This window comes from Eschrichtius robustus, chromosome 13 (assembly GCF_028021215.1).
Source record: "Eschrichtius robustus isolate mEscRob2 chromosome 13, mEscRob2.pri, whole genome shotgun sequence".
NCBI lineage: Eukaryota > Metazoa > Chordata > Mammalia > Artiodactyla > Eschrichtiidae > Eschrichtius > Eschrichtius robustus.
The window spans coordinates 78732964-78752179 of NC_090836.1; the positions used below are offsets into that span (position 1 = coordinate 78732964).

Here is a 19216-nt window from a genome sequence, read left to right on the forward strand (position 1 = left end):
ATTATAGACTTGCTGGGAGTTCCCTGGTGGTCTAGTGGTTAGTGGTTAGGATTCTGGGCTTTCACTGCTGTGACCTGGGTTCAATCCCTGGTCGGGGAACTGAGATCCCGCAAGCTGCGCAACAAAGCCAAAAAAAAAAAAAAAGAATTATAGACTTGCCGCAGTTATTATTGGAGATCTCAGAATATGTGGTCAACTACTGATGTTCCATCCACCAATAAGCCATGTACAGCCTGAAACCGCCTCCCACTTTGCCCATGGCAAGGCAAGATGGTTATTATTTGCTCCACAGTCCCACACCAGATCTGTAAACAATCAGGAGTTGCTTCTTATGCAACAGTTGATAGGATGGGTAAGGATTGATGCTTTCCCACAGGAAACTACCTTCTTCAAATGGAAAACTACAAAATAACGGAATAGCAGTAAGTCATTTCCATGTCACCATGAACATATTTACACCATGGTAGAATCAGATTTGCTTGAACACAAGAAGAGCTTAATTGGGAGGTAATTCTGCATTAGTGAATCGTAGAAAGCACCTCTAATCACGAGAAGCAGGGCATCTGCGTGATGTCTTGGTTTTTCTTTTCAAACTGGTGAGTTATTTTTCCAGGACACGGGGATGGAGAAAATCTAAAATGTCTTTTGCCAAATACTTTGCATCACTATCTTTGAAATTATGTCTCATTCTGTAATTTAAACCTTGAGGGAAAGGGGTCTCATTTTTCTTGTTCTCTCATTCTTATATCCCTGGAATACTCCAAAGCACATACACACATATTCATACATATATAAATACAGAATGTAAGGGAAATTGAATGTATATTTGATTCTCTTAAAATGGAATAATCAAAAGGTGATGAGCTTTGTGGCTTCCAAGAAATCTCTTAGATCACCAAGGTTTTTAAAAGCTTTTTTGTTTGAACTGGAAGGGATATTAAGTAACCAGTAAATGTTGCCAGAGCTGCTCCAGGTCTTCGATCAAAACCCATCAACCTCCACAGTTGGCAAGAGTGTCCTTGCTCAAAACCTGCCAAATGCCCCCCACCCCACCTTTAGCAGGAGTGAACACAAATCTTAAAGGGTCCAGAGATAAGAAAGCAAGCTACGAACGAAGAAAACAGATGAAACCAGCTGGGACTAAGATGGCATGAATCTGACGCCCAACAGATCCTAAGTCTCATTATACATTGATTTTACTATATAAACATATTATGTGACACACCTACCGGCGGCCAGGACCAGATATTAAGGACAAAAAAAGGATAAAATGGGGGTGGTACCCACTCCCTCGGAAAAAGCCCTGCCCCTTCCTGGTAGACTAACGCATAAGCCTCCCCGTAATTAGCCTCACTCCTCCTCCCTTTGTCTTTACTCTTTAAATCACTCTCGCCACATGGGCGAGAGGTTGGTCTGCGAACGCGGTTCCCGCTTCTCCATTCTTTGGCCACTAAGTAAAGCTTGCACTGTGTCCATCTCCGCTTGGGTTTCGTATTCACCTACTCGAACCCCAGTGGGAAAAAGAACTCTCCCCCATCGAGGCACAGAGCAAGGTCCAAACGACTTAATTCGGTAACATAAACAAATTTCAATACGTAAACAATTTAGACGGGAAGACTGGACTCACTTATGTTAATTATCTACAAAACATAACAGATACTAACGTTAACTGGGCATTCCCTATCTACTCTGGTGAATGATAAGTTTTTATGTGAAATTTCAGACACCTTTTTTCTCACCTCCGTCTCCTTGTTCGCAACAGATTCCGCACTCTGCTCGTCCTCGTTAAAGATGCAGCCACCTGCTTGCAGTTATTCTCTGGAAAAGGACGAAGACACAGCCGAGGAAGGGAGGCACCCGAAGGCGGAAACGGAGCAACCTCAGTGTGGTCGGGAGAACAGCAACTCTGACGGCGTCCCCTGGAAGCTTCCAGCAACCGGGCCTCTTAGCGGCGTGGAGAAGACGGAGCCATCCTTCCCAGAGGTGCAGCCCCCAGACTGCGGGTCCTCTCCTCGACCCCCCCTGGAAAGCCTGTCCAAGAAGCACTGTCAGAACCAGGGGAAACTTCTCCACTTTGACCGGCAGGCCCCGGGCCGCGCGTCCACCTCGCCCACATTGAGGAGGTTAAGGGGCTGCAGCTGCGGGAGTGTGCGTGGGCGTGCGCACGGCACTGCGCATGCGCTGCCTCAGCAGGCGGCCTTGGAGGGGCCCGCCTCGGGCAGCTGCAAGGAGTCTTCCGGCTCCCCGCATCGCCTTTCCAACGGGCTATTTGGAAGCCCAGAGGAGTCTTCGCACTCCCTGTGGCCCCTGAGACTCCACTCAAGATTGCCTCTGGACCCCAAAACGGCGCTCAACGCAGCCGACTCGTTTGAGCTCCAAATGGCGCCCAGTGATGAGTTTGCCCTTCCCGTGCTTCAGTCCCTCAACGAGGGGTCGCTTCCTCAGGCCTCCCTTCCACGGAGTGGAGGCCAGCCAGCACCCAGCCGCGCCCCACGGCTCCCCAGGCCTCAGGTAACACAGGTCTAAGCCTCCTGCCTCTCATTTGGTGGATGCAAAGCATAGTAGGTCTCCAGGTTGCCATATTGCCTGGTCGCGGAGTGGGGTGCTGTGTCGGTAGATGGCTGGGGGGACACACAGTCTTTAGGACAGTTGGCTGTCAAGTAAAAGGGGTGCAGCAGTTTGGGGAAGGAGCGTGGAGGTCGAGCTCACTTTCTTCTTCAATATACTTGAAGGCGCTTTAAGAAAGGACCCAGGCTAGAGATTGTCTGTCAGTCGTTTGATAGTAAAGGTGGCCCTCTTGCAAGTCTACGCTATGTGAAGACCACCTGGCATGGCTGGTTTAAAAGGGCAGAAAGAACAAACTACTCAAATTTCTAATGTTCTAACCTTCTCCCCCGAAAACAAAAATGCAAAACATTTTAGCTAGGAAAGTTACTGACCTCTCCCTTCAAGATGTCTGCTTTGGAATTTTGGGTGGGTTTGAGCAAGACTAAAACATGTATTTTTAAAATTTATTTCAGAGAGAAGAATTGCATCAGTCCAGGTATGTGTGTCTTTATTTTCTCTAGTGCTATGAAGTCTGTTGACTGTTTACTTTGACGTCTTTTACTTCTGTTCTGACATAGCAAACCTGATGGTGTATTAATCAGGGTACTTTGTTTTACATCCCTCAAGTCACTCTTCGTATTATGGGTGAAAGAGTCTTAATTTCAAGAGTCTCCTTTAAGCGCCCAGCATTTTGCTGTGGCTTTTGGGGCAGGGTATGACAGCCACAGGTGATCATGGTTTTCATTTTGAATTGTCAATGACTTGGTCCTGTGGCTTAATTAACATCCACCAGTAATAGGTTTTGTCAGGAAGAGAGTGTAAAGGCCCGAAACATTCAACAACTTTTCAAAGAGAAATTCAGAGGACAAGGATAAAAGGAACAAGATGTGCTGTTTAAATCTAGGATGACCTTTAAAATGCCTATGACAGACTGTGCTTTTATCTAGATTGCAGGTAGATTGTGTCACTTCAGAAACCAGCTCTGAACTTTCAGCTTGGTCCCCCAGCTGTGGCAGTGGATTTGCCATTTCTTTCAGGGATGAAGAGCTTCTGTGGCAGTAAGGGAAAGATCCAAGCCCAATTACATCCACCCAATTTGTAGGATTGGTGGGAAAGCCCTCAGTTCATTTGGAAAGTCATGGAGGAATCCTCAGGAAATTAGCTATTGTTTTATTACTGGACCTCAATCCTCAAGCAAGTTTGCTGTTCGTAGTAGGAAGGATGAGATCCATCTATGCAGTCTTTGTTTATTTTTAACCCTAGTTGACCTAAATGTCAGCTAAGGTAGAGGATATTTACAAAGCCATAGGCAAATACAAAGTATTGTGTTAGTATATCAGCTAGCTATTGCTACATAACAAACCACCCCAAACCTCAGTGGCTTAAAACAACAAACAAGTATTGTTTCTTATAAATCTGTGTGTCCATTGAGGATCAGTTGATCCAGGCTGGGCTCAGCTAGGTAGTTCACTCCACATGTCCCTCATCCTTTTCATGGAACCAAATTTCTACCCTGGGCATGTTCTTGTGGTGAGAGGAGAGGTTCAAGAGGATAAATGGAAACATGCAAGGCCTCTTGGACCCTGGGCTCTGTACCTTGTCTAATTCTACAGGCCAAAGCAAGTCACGTGGCTGAACTTAAGGGCAGGAAATTATGTGTCACCAACAGTGGGAGAACACTTAAGTATTATACGGCAAAGTGTTTGGATGCAAGGGTTGGTGAAGAAAGGGGCCTTTAATGGAAATCTTCCACAGGTGTGAACCAGAATAAAGCTCTAAGATGACACCTAATTCAGATGTGTCAGAGAAAATGAAAAAGAGAGTAGTGTCAGAAAAAGATGATGTTGTTTAGAGTCAATCATGCAGAGTCTAATAGGGTGTTTAGGAATTTTGTTCTTTACCCTAAGAGCAGTGTGAAACCACTGAATGGATTGATATGATCATAGGGATACAGGGTAGACATGAGAGTTAGATGAGAGTGGATTCCAGCAGAACAATTAGAATGTTCAGGTATGAGAGGTTGGTAGGTTAGGCTCTGATGAAAGCAGTGGAGTTAGAAGGAAGTATCTCGGTTCAAGAGATATTTAAGCGATACCATCACCTAGACTTTGTGAATAATAGACCACCAGGGGAGAGGGGAAGGAAGTTGTCAAGAAGGACTTCCAAGCTTATGGCTTCCACTGTTAGGTGGCAAATGGTTCCATTCTCTGATCTAGGTAACCTTGGAGGGGAGAAGGGGATATGGGTAGGTGGGATGTAAGTTTGAACATGTTGAATTTGAGGACCTATGGAACATCTGAGTGGATATTTTGAGTGGATAGTTGACTAGAGAAAGCATCTTGGATGGAGATATATATATCTGAGAGTCTTTAATCAAGGAATGCTTCCTAGAGCAGGTAAAGTCTGCCCAGCTTTGTGTGTAAGATGGAGTTAGCAGATATAAAGGCTAACTGATGGGGCACACCAAGCCATTTGCAAAAGATGACATACAGGTGATTTTTATTGACCTGCAGAATCTTTGTGAGGCAATAACAGACATAGTCTTAAAAGATGCAAAGAGAAAACTTGATCAGAGGGCTTGAGGCCTTAAAAAGCTCTGTGAGGTTCAGTATGTCACAATCACATACTACAAAATAGTGGAAGGTTACAGAAAATCACAGCAGGGAATCAGAGGGGAAGTAATTTAGATATCTTGGTATCTGGTAATGACCCTGAATTATCCAGTATTGTTTTTATCAGGACTTAGTACAGTACTTGGCATGTAGTAGGCAGTGTTTGTTGAATGAATAAATGAAAGGCTAAGTAACTATAAACAATATGTTTAATAAACATTCATGCATTACTGCTAAAAAGAAGTAATTTTGCATCAGCCGCAGACCACTCAATCTATATTTTTTAATCAAAAGTTCACCAGAATTATGAATTTTTGGTAAACAGCTAACCGTCTTTGGCACAAAGATCCTCTGTCTGCCTGTCTTTTGCTCCCTCTCTCTCTCTCCTTCCTGTCACTGCAGTCTTTTCAGCAGTCATTTGTTCAGAGGGCTCAGGTGGCTACTTCCCAGGCCTTGTAGTCCCTTACCTTGTAAGGTAAAGGGCTCTGCAGGAGGCCCTGATGTCCATTGAGGAGCTGGGGGCCTCACCTCAAAAACTTATTTAAACTTTATTTAAAACATACTTAAACTTATTTAATTTAGGCCTTTAATATGCCTATGAGATGGTATAAACCAGGGGCTAGCAGACTATAGCCTATGGCCCAAATTCGGCCCCCTACCTGTTTTTGTAAATAAAGTTGTGTTGGAACACAGCCACGTCTATTCATTTAAATACTGTCCGTGACTGCTTTCACACTGCAACCACAGAACTGAGTGGCCACTACAGAGACCATATGGCTCACAAAGCCTGAAATATTTACTCTCTGGCACTTTATAGAGAAGGTTTGCTGACCCTGGTATATTCAGTTAAGAAATGCTTGCCTCTGTGGCTGTCAGTCAATCACAGCAACTTTGTTTTTTCCTTGTAGCCCTTTTGCAAAAATTTTTCTTTTAATATAGTGTTTTAACACATGGCCTGACAATTGGGCAGGCTTATATAAGTGAGAAGGCCCCAATCTCCTCTCATTTCCGAAATCAGCTCAGTGTTGACTTTGATTCCAGGTTTTTCTTTGTGGACTTTTTTTCTTATTGTTGTTCCCTCTGCCTATATATAACATTCCAGTGAATTCACACTCATTCTAAACTTTTTTCTCTTATCACCAAACTGTGCCTCCTGGCAAACAGTCTTTACAATTCATTCTTACTAAAGTGTGAAGGACTTCAGGCTTAAGGCATATCCACACTCATCTTTCCAAGTAGAGCAGTGTATTTATCCCCTTTGGGTTTCCCTACACCTCATAAATGCCTCCATCATAGTATCTAAAACAATGTATTGTATTTCTTTCACATCCGTCTCCTTTCAGAAACAAGATCTTCCTGAGGGCAGAGACCACTTATTTACCCTTCATCTCAGCAGCTATTACTCAGCTAGAGTCTGTCTCCAGAATACTTACTGAAGGAAAGGATGGGTGGAAGGATGATAGACAGGCTGCCTGGCTTACAGTGTTACTTATCTGTCCCTGATATATTTGAATTTCAACACAGGACATGACTTGAAGCCAAGCAGTGAAGCCATGTTAGTGGAATTTTAAACATCGGGAAGCGAGTGGGGGGATTTTGTGGGTAGGGACACCTTCCTGGCAGCCCTTAAAATCGATAATCACAGAAAACTGTCTCACCTAACTTTTTAGTCAGCCCTGAAACTGAGAAAGGAAATGTACATACTATTACATCTATGAGAGCAGACTGACCTTCCAGTGCTCAAAAGAAATAGGAAAGAAAACCTAAATACGTCCAAAACATGAAAACAAAATGACAAGGAAGAGACCAGACAAAAACACTGAATGCCAGTAAAGCGCTTTCCAAAGCCAGATTTATCTGGAGTTACCCTGGAGGGTTGGGGTGGGGGGTTGCAGCACGGCATGGTGTTAGAATTACTGGAATCAGACTCCCCGGTTTTGAATTCTATCTCTACTTCTCTGGCAGCGTGACCTTGGGCAAGGCTGTGAACAACTCAAAACCTCAAAGGCTTCATCTGTGAAGTGGAGATACAAATACAGTTGACCCTTCAACAGCACAGGGGTTAGGGATGCTGACCCTCTGTGCAGTCAAAAATTTGCATATAACTGTACGGTCTGCCTTCCTTATCTAAGGTTCAGTACCCAGTGGATTCAACCAACCACGGATGGTGTAGTACTGTAGTATTTCATGAAAAAAACAATCTGCGTGTAAGTGGACCTCCTCAGTTCAAACCTGTGTTGTTCAAGGGTCAATAGTAGTACCCATCCAATAGGCTTTTGGTATGATAAATCGTGTAACTTAAATATTACCTTTTTTTTAAGAAACCATCATTCATTCATTTAGCACTTCCTGTATGCAAGTCACTGACTTATTCTTTCTAAAATATTCTGACCTCAGAGTGAAATGATCGATCACAGGAAGCTCATCTAATGTGTCTAAATGTTAGATTCAATACAATGTTAAATCCTCCCCAGACTTTTACCTAAAACCTGTTGTGTAGCTAGCACTGTCTGTAAACTCTAAGTAACGCCATGGGGGAGAAGGCCCTGTCTCAGCTGTTGAGCTTAAAAGCTTATTAGAAAGTTACTAACTAATGATTAATAGATGGCATATTGGTTATTTTGTTTGTTTGCTTGCTTTATTTAAATCTCAGCCCTCCATAGTATCACATTTTATTGTGTTGCTTTCTTTTTTTCCTCCAATTGTATAGAGATATAATTGACTTAGAACATTATATAAGTTTAAGGTGTACAGCATAATGATCTGAAATATGTATATATTGCAAAATGATCACCACAATAAGTTTAGTTAACATCCATCACCACACATAGTTACAGTTTTTTCCCTTGTGATGAGATACATGAATACTGTTAATTAGTCGGAAGAGGAGACTGCAGCCTCAGGGCATCAGGGAAGCCTTCTTGATCCGGGCATGGCTGGAGGCTAGAGTGGGAACTGGCACCTTCCTTTCACATCAGGAACCATGTGTTATTCTTGCACTGGCATCAGCTCCCCCAGAATGTAAACTCCATGACAGCAGGAGTTGTGCCTGTTTTGTTCATTGCTGTATCCCTAGTGTCTAGAACACTACCCGGCACATAGTAGATGTTCAGTGAAAGTTTAAGGAAGAAAAAAGGAAGTGCATTTGTTGGTCAGTTAGGTTAGTTCAAGCCTGGTAGGGGAAATTGTATGATCCCTTTTTGGAAGTTTTCTCCTCCAGCTATTTGTTTATCTCTCTCTAGCTCTTTTCAACCTCCCCCATCTTCCTAATCTGTTTTGTGTTCATCTCTTGAGTGTACGTTGGGTTGTTGGGGATTTGTACAAGTATGGTTTGATCCCACTGGGTAGTATTTTGACTCTTGTCCAGAAAAAGCAGTAGCCTCGAAAGACGGTGAGAGTTCTAGAAAGTTACCAGTATCAGCAGCTACCCTGGTGCTCTGAACACGTGTGTGTTTAATAACCATTACTGATTGAGCCCAAGATGTCACAGCATGGTGTGTTTTCCATGCAGTTGGAACTCCAAAGACTGTCTCTGTTTCTGTGTTCAAACTGTGTCGGGATGGGTCCCATTTGTTCACTCCACATTCATGAAGTGTCCGCTCTGTGCGGACCTTGGACAGTAAGCTAGAGGCTCCCCATTCATCCTCCCTTCTCCATTGGATTTTCAGCAAATGGAACATTTTGGTAGAAAATGGGCAATTATAATCAAAGGAAAGTTCCTAACAATCTTGTGAGACTCATAATGAAAAAATATTTCCCAGATATACCCAAGAAAGCTACAGTTCCATAAAGTGGCAGTTGAGTTGTCATTTCTCTGTTGATTATTTCTTAAAAGGTATTTTTTTTCAAGATTGTTACTGATTCTTAATTGGCTCTTCCTGTATGATCAACTCAGTTATAAGCAAGCATTCCCATTTGCACTATATCTCTACCATAGGGTAGAACACTATGGTTTCTAAAATAGAACACCTACTTTTTCTAGTCACACAATTACTGGAAAACCGCCTGCTGGAAAAGGTACATTTACCATGAATTTCACTATCAGATAAGGAATGAGGCCTGATAAGCTTGCCTGATAAAAAACCATTGGGTTATCTTACTATTGTCAGTCTACAGCAGTGAAATTGAAAAAATATTAGAATAAAAAACTCAATTGTACTTTTTATTAAGGTAAAAAAAAACCATTGGGCAACATTCACAGCAGAGGGGAAGGATTAGGCTGGGCCTTATCCAAACACTAGTACCTTCAATAAGATTTTTACTCCATTAAGACACACATATCACTATAGGGCAGTTGCAACCCTCCCTCCCCATATTCTCTAGTATCTTTGTTATTTTCCTTTAAAATTTGCACCTGGGAATTAGAGCCCAGTAGTCCTTGGCTTAAGCCCCCTGCACAGAAGGAATCTTTTTTTTTTACTTGCAATTTTTTCATTTTTTAATTTTATTGGCGTATAGTTGATTTACAATATTTTGTTAGTTTCAGGTGTACAGCAAAGTGATTCAGTTATACATATACATATATTCATCCTTTTTCGGATTCTCTTCTCATATAGGTTATCACAGAGTATAGAGTAGAGTTCCCTATGCTATACAGTAGGTCCTTGCTGGTTATTTATCTTATACGTAGTGTGGTGTGTGTATGTTAAACCCAAGGAATCTTTTCTTAAAAAAATGCAAATGATATATTTGTCATATTTCTGAAGGAGGAGCTTTAATTATTCATCTTCAAACATTTCTGCCAAGATAAAGGTCATCACGTAATTACTGCCCCACCCACTGGCGGGGAAGATAAGAGCAAACGTAAACCCTCGATTCATAGATCATGAGGGATGGAAAGGGTCTCACTCAAAGTTGTTTTCCACATAAGGAAACTGAGGCCCTGGGAAGCGACATGCCAAGGTCACACGTAATGAAGGTCAGAGTTGGGAATCGCAGTCCTAAGTCAGGTGCCTTTGCCATTCAATTGCATTGCCCCCTTCACTCGTCTCCTGTGGCTGTCGTAATAAATTACCACTAACTGGTGGCTTAAAAACAACAGAAATTTATGCTCTGAGAATTCTGGGAGCCACAAGTCCAAAATCAAGGTGTCAGCAGAGCCACCCTCCCTCTCAAAGCTGTAGGGGAGGACCTTTCCTTGCTTCTTCATGCAGGCGTTCCTGGGCTATGGCTGTGTTACTTTAATCTCTGCCTCTGTCTTCACGTGGCCTTCTCTCCTATTTGTGTCTCTTCTCTAAGTATCTCTTATAAGTACGCAGGTCATGGGATTTAGAGCCCACTCAGATAATCCAAAATAACTTCATCTTGAGATCTTTTATTTAATTACATCTGCAAAGACTCCTTTTACAAATAAGATCACATTCACAGGCTCCAGGAGTGAAGAGATGGACATATATTGGGGCGGGGGGTGGGGGCAGGGGTTTCCATTCAACCCACTACACACCCTCTTTTATCTAAAGTAATAACCACCATTATATCAATTTCAAAAAAACGCTTAGTGCTTTGAAATGGTTTGTAGTATCTTTTTCTCTCCTTCCATTTACAAGTCTTTCTGGAGTCAGACTTGGGTATTTGAATTGAATTCTTGCTCTGTTGTTCACTAACAATGAGACCTTAAGTGAGTTCCTGTCCTTCTAAGCTTCAGTTTCCTCAGCTCTATAATGAGAACAGTAATTTCCACTTCATAGAGTACTTGTGAAAATCAATATGATAATGCATGTAAAGCTCTTAACAGAATGTCTAGTGAGAGCCGATGCTCAGGAAGTGCCAGCTGATTTTAAGTTAGAATAATATTCACCATGACCAATCTGTTCTTTACAAAGTGTATGTATTTGAGGTCTACCGGGGGACACATTTCCCCCCGCCAGAAACTTTTCTGGCACCAACACGTGAGCACAAGCTCATTCCTGAGTGTGACGCATGAGTGTGTGGCCTGCTCAGCTGAGGGGGAGCATTCTCTGGATTCTCTAAATTGTTGCCGTCCCAGCCCACACCCTGGAACTTCGGATCTTCAGTGGAAGACAGAATAAGGAGAAATTCTGGTACCAGAAAGGAGACAAGATTATTCCAGCAACCATGGGACTAGTCCCTTCAGATCTGACCGGCCTGGGGCAGCGCAACTCAGGGTTAGTGGAAGTGTGGTTGTGTTTGGGTTTGTGGGGGCAGTGGGGTGGCTGGCAAGCCAGAGAGGGCTGCGAAGTCTGGGTCAGGCACCCCGTTAGTTATACAACCTCCTGGGTCCAGAATTTTGTCCTGAAACAAAGAACCAGAATAGCCAAGCATTGAACCAAAAACCAAAAAAAAAAAGTGTTTCCCATGGATATTTGTTTAGTGTGCTTTTTCAAACAAATAAAGGGTAGCAAGAAGCTATACTGTAGTTACACAGTGACAGTGGCCTGCCAGCCACACCCCAAACATTTTGCAGTTGTTATCAGCTCATTTCTTAGTGTAATCTCCCTCTGAGGAAATTAGGTACCAAAAAATTCTCTTCCCCACCCTCTTCACACAGGATGCCATGACCCCATGCACATACCATTTTGTTTGGGGGAGGGAGATAAAAAGTCTGAATTTATTACAGTGATTGCTTCCAGTGGATAATCAATCCAGAACTGGATACAGTGACCCTGTGTGCATGCCATGTCTTATGAGAAGCAGTCCTTTTAGAATAGCAAAAATAAAATACCAATTTGGAACCACCAACACCCCTCCCCCCAAGAGACCTAAATGCAAAGTCATTCTGAATTCATTGCAACTATTTGCATTAATATCACTAATCCAATGATCTGAGCAACCCTGGCTGACACAGGCATGGGATCCTGTGCAGAGTGCCCAGAAATCTAGTCTGCTGCCAGGCATGGGTGATGCAAGGGCAGTTTTTCTGCACCAGTTCATGTCTCTTCATGTTAGTATGTGCAGATGTTCTTTCTTGTTGTTTTCCTAGGTTTCCATATGTTTATAACTGTAATTCTTGATATTTTTATTAACCAGTGCCCTCTTCTGATGAACATAAGAATGTCATCAGAGCTTCTGTTACGCCCTTCCAGGGGCATGCCCCCCTTTCCAGAATGAGCGTCACTGGGTTTTGAACACCAAGGCAACAAAGCCAAGGTCATGGCTCAAGCACTATGCAAGCTAGTTGTCTTCCCTATGCTCCATATGTGCACATTGAACTCCAAAACCTGCCCTGTGTGCTCCCAAATGGATGCCTTATGTCAGAAGGTAGCCCAGACAAGGAAGAAATGGATAGGCGTAACTTAATCACCTTTAAAGGCTGTGAGGGGGACTCAAATTGCACTTTGTGTATTGTATATGCATATAATTATACATTTATGATCCAGAATGGAAAAGCAAATTCATTTGAGGACTATCTGGATATCATTCTATAGGTCAACATAGTTATTCATTCAACAAGCTTATCCAATTACCTATTCTATGTCAGGTTCTATAATTGGTGCTTAGACTCTATGATATATAAGACACGGCATGAGCCTTCAATGAAATCATTATAAAGAGGCAAGGTGGGAGTAGGGAGGGAGAGAATTGGCTCTCTCTGAGCAGATCAGAAAAGACTTCTGGAGGGAGAGCATCTAAGTGGGAATTTAGAGATGAATATGAGTGTGTCAGGCTCAGTGGAGAGAGGCAGGCAGATGGAAACTACCTGAGCCAAGGCATGGAGGCATGAAGTGCAGGGTGAATTTAAAGAACAGTGAGTAGCTAGCTGTTACTGGAGTACACATTCTGCAGGAGCTCACATCAGGAAAGGAGAGCAATGGATGACTCAGTGTGTACAGGTTTGGTTATTATTCATTTACTGAACAAATATTTATTGAGCCCTTACTAAACACAGGGATTTAGACCAGGAGGTAGGAACTTAGGATAAAAGGCGAGGAGATAAGACATGAATCTGCAAAACTACCTTATAAAGATAGTTTTATAAGATACTTTCCTCGAGGGAGGACAACATCAGAAGAGTCTTTTATTCATTCGTGTTCATCAGTAACAGTGGATTGAATACTAAATGGGCACCCACCAACACAAATTATAAGACATGCTTCTTGCAAGGAAGGAGGTAGCAGTCTAGTGGAATAAACGGATACATAAATAGAACATGATATTATAATATATTCAACAACCGACATAATCACATTTATTGACAGCTTAATAAATTCCAGACATGGATCTAAGCACTTTACGTTGATCAGTTGATCCTGACACAAGAAGTAGGTATGATTATTGTCTACATTTCACAGATGGCAGTCAGGGCCAGAGAGGTTACTTGCTCAATCAAGGTCACACAGCTAAGATTAAAATCCAGGCAATTTGACTCCACATTCTTAACCACTGCTCCAGATAACTGTAGAAGCATGGAAGAGAAACATATAAACCAGCCTAGAGGAGGCCGGGGAAGGCTAATTCTTCTACTCCACCATTGGTTATGGCCTCTCTGAGGTCCCCAGGGAATATAAAGATAGCTTATAGACTCATGCCAAATTCATAATAGTTATCAGATTGTGTACCATCTAGAGTTGAAGCTCAAAAGAGTAAACTTTTTTCCCAAAGTTTACCTAGCTTACATTTCTCATTCAAATTACTGTACTTTTCCCAGTCCCCTCTATCCCCATAAATACCAAATCTCATTGTATGCTTCCAGGGTCTTTATCAAGAGAAGTATAAAGTTTACAGGGAAGCTTCTATTATTTCTTTTCAGGGGACTTCTTGGGGCTCCCAGTAGTTTATGTTATCGAATACCTTTTGCATAGCACTGTGAAGATTCCTGGCTGGATTTGTATACTGTTCATTCATTATGTATCAGTTCCAATGTCCTGTTTGCAAAATGAAGAAACTAGAATTGTATTTCGCATTCAAATTACTGTAACTTTTCCAACTCCCACCTAATTCAGCCCCCTCTATCCTCATAACCACCATGGACATCGGGTTGGCAAATAACAAGAAAGGGAGAGTTGTGAGAAGTTGTATGATTTTATTACACACCTCATCATAAATAGATGGTGAAAAAGTCAAATAAGAGTGCAGAATGCTGAAAGATGATATTCTTGGAGAAGGAAGTCCAGGATGAGGAGATCTGTGTCAGTTAAGACAGCATTTGTCTGCATGTAACAACCCAACTAGAACAACCTAAGCAAATAAAGGATGTTTCTCTTATAACATAACCAGAGCCCAGGCCAGGACAGATGTCGGCATCCTGCCAGGCTCCTTCTGTTTTCCTGTTCTGCTGTTATCTTTGCAAGATCACAGGTATACTTTCAGGTATCAAGCCATATTCATGACAACAAGAAGGGCAAAGGGCAAAGGGCAAAAGGTAAATGGAAGAAGCTAGCCACCTCTGTCCCCTTTGAAAATTTTTTCCCAGAAGCCACACCCTGCAACTTCCATTTAAATCTTGTTGGCCAGATTTGTGTCACACGGCCTCCGCTAGCTGCAGGGGAGTCAGGGCTTGTCAGTGCATTAACTTGGCACATGCCACCCCCAACAAAGCAGGGTTTTGATAATAACAAAAGTGGAGAGCATGCATGCTGGCTGGGCAGCTAGCAGTGCCTGCAACATTACTCTAAAATTCTCCAATAAAAAAAACAGAAGAACAGAGGCAAGTCAAAACAGATTTTAAAATCCCAGGAAATGCAGCTAATTGAATAAATCTGAGCCTGATTTTATCTAAGTAATTCCTGTAAAGTTACTTAGATAATCCATAGCCCTAAATCTCATGGGATGAATAGGAGTTAGACAGGTTCAGAGAGGGCAGAGAGAGGGCAGAGCATTCCCAGCTAAGTCACTGACGTGTGAAACATTTTGTGTGGGAAATTACAATCCATTCCCTGTTTCCAGAGAATAAATTGCAAAGTAAAGAATATTAGGAAGGTAACTGGGCCAAATCGTGGAAGGCTTGTGTGTATGCTTTAAAAATGTGTTTATCTGAAGCCAGGAGGGACTAAGTCAGACTTACATTTTGGATAACTCACATTTAGTGACTGGGTGTGGGATGGAATCAAAACGATAAAGTGAAGAGGCAACTGGGTTACTACAGATGGAAGATGCTGAGGGCCTGATCTGGTGGGGCTGCAGGGCAGTGCACCAATATGAAGGAATATTTCTTTGAGCATCAGGGAAGACTTCTTAGAGGAAGCAGCCTTTTAAAACTGAAAATTAACTTCGTTTTAGGCCTCCAGCATCTATCTGCAGAGTCTGAGGCAGCCCTAGCTCACAGATTTTGTAGCAATTTATGAGACATAGGTTATTCACTATTTAGAAATTCCCATACAACTTGCCCTACTATTCATTGGTAAAATGATTTAAAATGTTTTTAGCAAAAGACTGAGAATTTGAAATAATCCTTAAAATCTAAAGGTAGGAAAGACCTATATCAAGGTACTTGTATTCTCAAAATCTGTTGTTCTCCAACTCTGATGAGTATCTAGGGAACTGGGTAAAACTACAGATGCAGAGGCCCACCTTCAGACCTACTGGATCAGAATCCAAAAGGTGGGACTTGGGGACAGGTAGTATAATTCCACAGGGTATTCTAATATATATCAAGCTTTGGTCAACAGCATGTTAGGCCTGACAGGACATGACCAGGACCCCAACACCAGACATATTGATAGGAAGAAGGACATGAGAGCCAAGAATATTCAATTATGAGGCAAGAGATGAAGGTGCAGGCAGAAAGGCCATCACTCCTGCAGAAGGTCAGAAGCATGGCACTTGGCTACAAAGCATGGAGGAGTTACACCATAGGCACGTGGGAAAGTGGAAGGGTCAGAGGAAGGACTGGCCTAGGGAGACTAACGGTGCTCCAGGGATGGCCTCTTTGTTGGAGGAGGAAGCTGCATGGCAGTGACCCAAATCATAATATCCAAAGGGATATGACTGACCCAGACTCTGAACTTTCAAGGCAGTTCCATAGCTATACTTTTTTTTTTTTTTTAATTATTTATTTATTTTTATTTTTGGCTGTGTTGGGTCTTCGTTTCTGTGCGAGGGCTTTCTCTAGTTGCGGCGAGCGGGGGCCACTCACTATTGCGGCCTCTCTTGTTGCGGAGCACAGGCTCCAGACGCGCAGGCTCAGTAGTTGTGGCTCACGGGCCTAGTTGCTCCGCGGCATGTAGGATCTTCCCAGACCAGGGCTCGAACCCGTGTCCCCTGCATTGGCAGGCAGATTCTCAACCACTGCACCACCAGGGAAGCCCCATAGCTATACTTTTTGTTGGAGACAAAATTCCTTTGTATGTAAAGTAACCTATATGCTAAGCTATTTGTTGATGAAAAGAGAATTTTGAGGTTACATTGGTCAGTAAATAGAAGGAATTGCATCTCTCTTTCTCAGAATAGACTAACGGAATATCTGAACAGCTATTATGGGGAAGCTCTGAAAATCCTTACAATTCGATGCAATCATTCCTTACCCATTTTGTTTCTTAGTGATCACAGAGCAAATGCCCAGTGGCTTTGGAGCTACCCCCCACTGTGTCTGATGTCAAGCATTTATTTTGTGAATATCCAACAGACAGGAAGTTTCATGAAATAGGGTGGAAGAAAGGAGAAGGTAGATAGGCCTGTTTGCTAAGCTTTTCCAACAACAGTTCTCATTTTTCTCTAGGAAAAACAAAAGGGCTGCCTTTACACAACCGGCCTCCAATATCTAGGGGTGTCGTGGCCATGGCCATGCCCATGCATCCTGTTCCCTCTGAGGCCATGTTCATAATTTGCAAAGACTCTTGTGTTTAAGGGCTTTCTCCTAGTGTCCTCCTGAGTCAGAACATACCCAGTATGTTTATGTTGACAGTTCCAGGCAAGCTATTCTGCTTTGGATTAGTCAAAATCATAAACAGTCAATAAGGCTCAAAAAGGTGTCAAACATGGGGCGGTGTGTGGGTCATCACAGCCCTCCATGCCTGGAGCCTGGAGTGGCCTCCTGAAAAAGCAGGCATTAATCGGGCTGCCAGCAGTCACTTCTGAGTGCCCATGCATGGGCATGTAAGCTGTTAAGCTCTCTCCTTCCATCTCTTAAACACAGATTCTACGAGCACAGGAGGAGTTCTGTGGTGCTCAACTTATCTGGACTTGAGGTGTTCCCTGGGGACCTTCTGGTGTCAGATGGAGCTGCCGATTACCTGTGCCACCCGCTTCTGCTGCTGAATTCAGGTCCTGTCCATTCAGCATACTTATATTACATACCTGCTATACGATGGGTTTTATAATAAGCAAAGGGTGTTTTCAGAATATTTAATGACTAGTAGAACATGGGCACTGACACATTAGAACAGATGTCTCACCAATTAGGACAAGCATCAGCCATGAGTTACTGGAACCAGCTGAATACTGCTCTCGGTATTGGGCGTTCCACTTACAGAGATGGATAAGGAGATGGATAAGGTATAGACCTTTCCTCAAAAGGTCCTCTTGTCAAATAATATACCCCACGTCTAGGACCTGGAACAGGTACACCAGTGACGGTGACCATCCTGGAGCAGAATGCCCTCTCTGGGCTGGTGGGCAGTGTCGCTGTCATTGCTGTAATGCCACCCCCCACCCTGTCCTGGCCTTCAGCCTCGCACTGGTATCTTCTAACCATGGTGGTACCGTGTGGAGGCAGCGGGCCCAGTGACGGCAGGTTACTGTTAGAGCAGATTAGAGAGAGGCGGCCTTAGGGATGAATCTGCATTTTGGACTCAGTTGTGAAAGAAAAGAACAACTGCGGTGTTCAGGACACATTCCCATGATTCCGATGGTAGCCTTTGAGAGCTAAAAGGAGACTTCAAGATCATCATCCATCCTGGTAGTTTTTAAACTGGTTTTGTTCTTAGCAGAGCTCTTTTTACAAAAGAATCCTTACTTGGAAATCCAGTCTATAAAACAGATCCAGGTGGAGCTGTAGTGCTTGAAAATGGGGCAGGTCCCAAAGACTCACCTCCAAGGCATCCCTAGAAGCCCAGGATAGCCTGTGACAACACACATGGAAAACCACCAAGCTCTTTCCTCATTCACATATGTGCCAAGTGAGACCCAGAAAGGAGAAGTGGCCTAGCCATGGTGCCAGCTGGTTTGTGTCAGGAATGGGATCGAGACTCCTGACGCCTGACCCTGTATACGCTCCACCAGCCTGCATCAACCACCCATTACACAGGCAGCTGTAGTCTTCCATGTGTGGAAGTCAGAAGCCACCAGTGAATAAAGCATAACTAACATTTGTCTAGCTCTTCACTCTTTATAGAGCCCTTTCACATCTACTGTCCTATATGACACAACAATCCAAATGCCCAAATGAACGAACCAAGAGGGAATTAAGTGATCTACTCAAGGACAGGCCCCTAGAAATTAGAGCTACTTCTAAACACAGCATAACCTTAAGAGGTCAGTACATGTTCTGTGATGCTTTGCAAATGCTCTAAACTGGTTAAAAACTAAAGCAGTACTTCTCAAATACTGGTCCCAGACAAACAGCTTCAGCATTGCCTGGGAAATTCTGGCGTCCCATGCCACACCTCCTGAATTAGAAACTCTGGGGGTGGGTCCCAGCAATCTGTTTTTTAATAAGCACCCCCAGGTGATTCTGATACCAGCTAAAGTTTGAGAACCAGCATGCTAAGGAACAAGGTCATAATAGCTGCATGATGTTCTTTGTTAAGTTCTCTGCTAGGCATGTGTGATACCACGTAATAAAAGATATGCAACATTCTTCACCATATCCCTCCATGCCCTCTTTAGGAGTTTAGAATAGAGTTCTCATGTCCCCATCATGGTCTAATGCAGTGCTTCTCAAGCTCTGATGTGCATATGAGTCACCTAGAGATGTTGTTGAAATGTAGATTCTGATTCAGCAAAACTTAATATTTAATAAAGATAATAAAAGATTAGAGATTCAATAGAGACACATTTAAATTTTCTTCTGAATACTTGTGAAGATTTCCCAAGGCCCAAAAATTACCCCTAAAGTTAGAAAAGCAGAGGAGAGAAATTTGCTAAGACAAGAGACCCCAATTATTGCAGTTCAAATTGTACATAATAATTTGCCACCAGGCATTTGAAGCCTAAGAGAGGTG

The 19216-nt window shown here is 42.9% G+C and overlaps 2 protein-coding genes across 3 annotated transcripts in view; both read left to right on the top strand.

The window, feature by feature from the left end:
• The first annotated feature begins 270 nt into the window (after positions 1-270).
• LOC137775843 (pleckstrin homology domain-containing family G member 7-like) lies at positions 271-2526 on the top strand. The gene is made up of 2 exons (XM_068561968.1): positions 271-352; positions 1763-2526. Exons 1-2 carry the CDS (start codon positions 271-273, stop codon positions 2524-2526), a joined length of 846 nt encoding a protein of 281 aa, XP_068418069.1.
• Positions 2527-11173: 8647 nt separating this feature from the next.
• Positions 11174-19216, top strand: part of LOC137775633 (pleckstrin homology domain-containing family G member 7-like) — a 74265-nt gene continuing 66222 nt past the window's right edge. For both annotated transcript variants that reach the window (XM_068561664.1, XM_068561665.1), the window contains exons 1-2: positions 11174-11284; positions 17191-17318. In XM_068561664.1, the coding sequence (XP_068417765.1) occupies positions 11235-11284; positions 17191-17318 (178 nt within the window). In that variant the 5' untranslated portion in view covers positions 11174-11234. The remainder of the gene's footprint in view (positions 11285-17190; positions 17319-19216) is intronic.